Raw genomic sequence first — 3,734 nt, 5'->3', positions numbered from 1 at the left:
ACACACACTAACAGTTTATCATACGTGATAGTTTTTCGGAGAAAAAAAAACTACACATGGTTGCTTTTGCGCAGAATAAATAAATATTATTATTTATTTATTTTTATTTTATTTTATTTATTATTTATTTTTTTCAGAAAAAAACAATCTTGCTGGTCGACACGGTGGGCCAAATTTGTCTAGATTTTTGAGCACAGAGTAAAAGGCAAGGAGGGAAGGAAGGAAACTGAAATAATTAAAGAATAGTGCAATAGCAAAAGATGAAAGCATGAAGAAAGAAAATCAACAGCAAAAATGGATTAAAGTCAACAATTAGTGTGACCCCAGTCAACCTTGTTTTGAAGGGTGTAATCGCACATCCGATACAGTAGGTGGCATTGGCGCTTTCAGTAACTTTAACTGCAAAGTTTTTGCGCATCAAGCGAGATACAAAGCATATTTATGAAGGGTGAATAGATGTATTATTTAAATATTATTATTGTATTAAAGTTATTGTTTCAATATGTAGTTGTTAAAAATAACTTATAGATAAGAATCAATGTCAGAAAGTCAGAAAACGGGCAAAAATGTTGTTGTTCCCAAAGTAAAAGCAATTATTTTATTTGTATCCAACATAAAAGGTAATCAAACTGCTTTCAATGGACAAAATGAAACAGATATTTGCTGTTGAGAGGCTAAAACTCCAAACATTTGGACAATATTACATTAAAAGAATGGGTCTAAACGATTTATCGATAATGACAAAATAATCAATTAATTTGATCATTTATTCTTTCACTTCTAGTCTCTACAGTCCAAGATCACCAAGAGGTCATAAAGGGAAATTGATTTGTGCAATTTTAACTCATGTACTGCTATTGATGATTATTGACATCAAAAATTCATTTTAACTGGACAGCCATGAGTAAAAAAAAAAAAAAAAATCCCATAGACGTATAAATACGTCTATGGGATTGAACGAGTGAATGACAATTCATGTTGAAAAAAAAAATGCACACGATTGATAAGAAATGACAGTAGTTGAAGAGTCCCGCCCTAGCAACAGAAAGTAGTGATGGAACGCCCCCAGAAAGACTCATTTTTCCCCGCGGTCTTGGCGCAGTTCCAGTCTGTACTCAAAAAGCGAGAAGTTTGTGAGCTTGGCGGTGACGTCGGGCTCCACGTACTCCCGCACCTTCCGGAAGCCCATGGCCTCGTACAGCTTCTGCGCGTCCGTCTGGACCACCGAAGTGATGAGGAAGACGGCGGCGAAGCCTCGCCGGCGCGTGAAGTCCGCCACTGTCCGGCACAGCTTTTTGGCCACGCCCATGCGGCGGTGGCTGCGCCGCACCGACATGCGCTTCAGCTCCAGGCAGTCGGGGGCGCCCTTCCTGGGCAGACAGGCCACCATGCCCACTATGCGCCCCTCGCTTTCCGCCACCCAGAAGCAGGCGTCCCGCGGGGCCATGTAGGTCTCGTCGATGCTGTTGAGGTCTGCAAGGACAATTCCGTTCATTGTGCTGTTCCTTTAAATGAATAAAAATGTATGGATGGATGGATGGATGTTGGGCTGGGGGGAAAAAAAGTTGACTAAGTAGGGTAAGTCAACTTTAAAAACAGGTTGAGTAACAATATCTGGCTGGTAGTCCTGAAGAAGGAGAAAGAATAAGAAAAAGGAGGATGAGGAGGTGGAGAAGAAGCAGGAGCAGGAGAAAGAGGAAGGACAAGTACAAGGAGACGTTGGAGGATAAGAAAAGGGAGAGGGAGGAGAAGGTCAAGAAGATGACAGAGAAAAGAAAAGATGAGTAGGCTAAGAGGGAGGAGGACAAGGAGGAAGAGGAAGGAGAAGGGCAAGAAGATGAGGAAGACACATGAAGAGGAAGGAGAAAGAGGAGGTGGACAAGGAAGAGGAAAAGAAAGGAGCCGGACAAGGAGAACAACAAGAAGAGAAAAAGAACAGTTGAGGAGAAGAAAGAGGGGGAAGAGAAGAAGGAGGAAGAGGAAGGTGAAGGGCAATAAGATGAGGAAGAAGACATGGATGAAAAAGAGGAGGTGGCAGAGGAGAAGGATATGAGGGAGTAAAAGAAAGGAGGCTAAGGACAAGGAGAACAAGAAGAGGACTGAGAAAAAGAAATGATGAGGCGAAGAAGAGGAGAATAAGGTGAAGGAGGAAGAAAAAGGAGAAGGAGAATGACAAGAATATGAGGAAGAAGACACAAAGAGGAATGAGGAGAATAAGGAGAAGAAAAAGGATTGAGAATGAGGAGGAAATGCAAGGGGACAAGAAGATGAGGAAGAAGACACAAAGACAAAGGAGGAGGAGGAAGACGATTAGTAGGATGAGAAGAAAACAAGAAGAAGACATGAAGAAGGAGGAGTGTAATATCCACAAAACCTTTTGTATGTGTGAGCTAAATGCTAGTTATTTGTTGACCTTTAACGCTAACGGGCTAAAGCTAGCAAACGTGGTTTTGCCACCTGACCTGTGCTGCAGCACGTCTCGATGTAGCCGTTGATCCTGTAGACCAGCAGCTGGCGGACGCCGGCCAGCAGCAAAGTGACGGCCAGCACGGGCAGCAGGAAGGACTTGGAGCTGGCCATCAGGGCGCAGAAGGTGACCGTCAGCACCATCTGACTCAGCGGCTGCCTGAGGAAGTGCACGAAGGAGCCCGGCGCGTGCTCCAAAATGCCCAGCGAGAAGATCTCGCGCACGGCCTCCTGGTCGCCCTCGCGGTACTCGCGGATCTCCACGCCCGACATGTCCACGCCGGCTGTGGGGGACGCGCACCAAACCGTTTCATTCGTGCCCTCGGGTGTTTCCTTTGACACGTTCAATCCCAAAGACGTGTTTTTACGTTGTTTTTGTGGAGGGGGGTCAATCCCAGGTCTGTTTTATTATTTTTTCTTCTATGGTACAAATATATATATATATATATATATATATATATATATATATATATATATATATATATATATATATATATATATATATATATAATCTTTGGTACTTAAGTAAGACGTCTAGATCATTAATTTTCTTATAGTCTGCTCACTGAACACAAAACATTTCCATGAAATGGTCCACAACAAATATGCGGGTAATTATGGTATATCTCTTATTTCTTTGAAAAAAAAAAAATTCAGTGCTTGTTTGGTATGAGAAGATTACATCCCCGAAGGCTAAAGACAAAAACGTTCGCTTCCTCAACATGATTGCCAGAACAAATACGTACACGTCTTTAACCGCGGGGCAAAGTCACGTGAGGTCATATTGCAATGTTTATATTAAAAAAGGTTGTATTAAATCCAGCATGATGTTTCGCCATTTTAAAGTACAACACCCCACAAGATGATCAACAATGCTAACAAAGCGTCTTTTACATGCAACCGTTCTGTTCTACTCGCGAATTACATCGCAATCAGCTAGCTAGCTAAATAAAATAGATGCTAACCAACCATAACAAACGTTTCTTTTCGTCTACGATCATTGCATTGCGTTGAAGGTGAAAACCCCCGAAGAGAAAAGACTTCGTCGTACCTGTCTGTGTGCAAGAAGGGCGTGAAAGTGCAGCAAAAATTAAAATAAAACTCAAATTTAGGCCAAAATTAAAATCTAATCATCTCGTCGTCGCCATTGCTCTCTGGGAGAAATGACGCGTTCGCGGTATGAACTAAAAATAGGACAAAGCAAAATCGTCCCAGTGGTATTTCTTGAGACTGAAAATCTTGTTTTGCGAGTGGTAAATTTGCAACGA

The 3,734-nt window shown here is 42.1% G+C and overlaps 1 protein-coding gene across 1 annotated transcript; it reads right to left on the bottom strand.

Moving 5' to 3' along the window:
- Positions 1–569: 569 nt before the first annotated feature.
- nat8 (N-acetyltransferase 8) lies at positions 570–3,630 on the bottom strand. Its single transcript, XM_088432789.1, has 3 exons — positions 3,518–3,630; positions 2,463–2,750; positions 570–1,473 (listed from the first exon to the last, which is right to left on the bottom strand). Exons 2-3 carry the CDS (start codon positions 2,737–2,739, stop codon positions 1,076–1,078), a joined length of 675 nt encoding a protein of 224 aa, XP_088288915.1. The 5' UTR covers positions 2,740–2,750; positions 3,518–3,630; the 3' UTR covers positions 570–1,075.
- Positions 3,631–3,734: the final 104 nt, after the last annotated feature.

The sequence above is a fragment of the Hippichthys cyanospilos genome, chromosome 14 (genome assembly GCF_059441005.1).
Source record: "Hippichthys cyanospilos isolate Australia breed blue-spotted pipefish chromosome 14, RoL_Hcya_1.0, whole genome shotgun sequence".
NCBI lineage: Eukaryota > Metazoa > Chordata > Actinopteri > Syngnathiformes > Syngnathidae > Hippichthys > Hippichthys cyanospilos.
This window is presented reverse-complemented; position numbering and strand designations above follow the sequence as displayed.

Coding starts and splice junctions, on each gene's coding strand:
- nat8 (XM_088432789.1), bottom strand. CDS start 2,739: ATGTCGGGCGTGGAGATCCGCGAGTACCGCGAGGGCGACCAGGAGGCC. Junction 1,474..2,462: donor CGAGACGTGCTGCAGCACAG/GTCAGGTGGCAA, acceptor TTGTCCTTGCAG/ACCTCAACAGCATCGACGAG.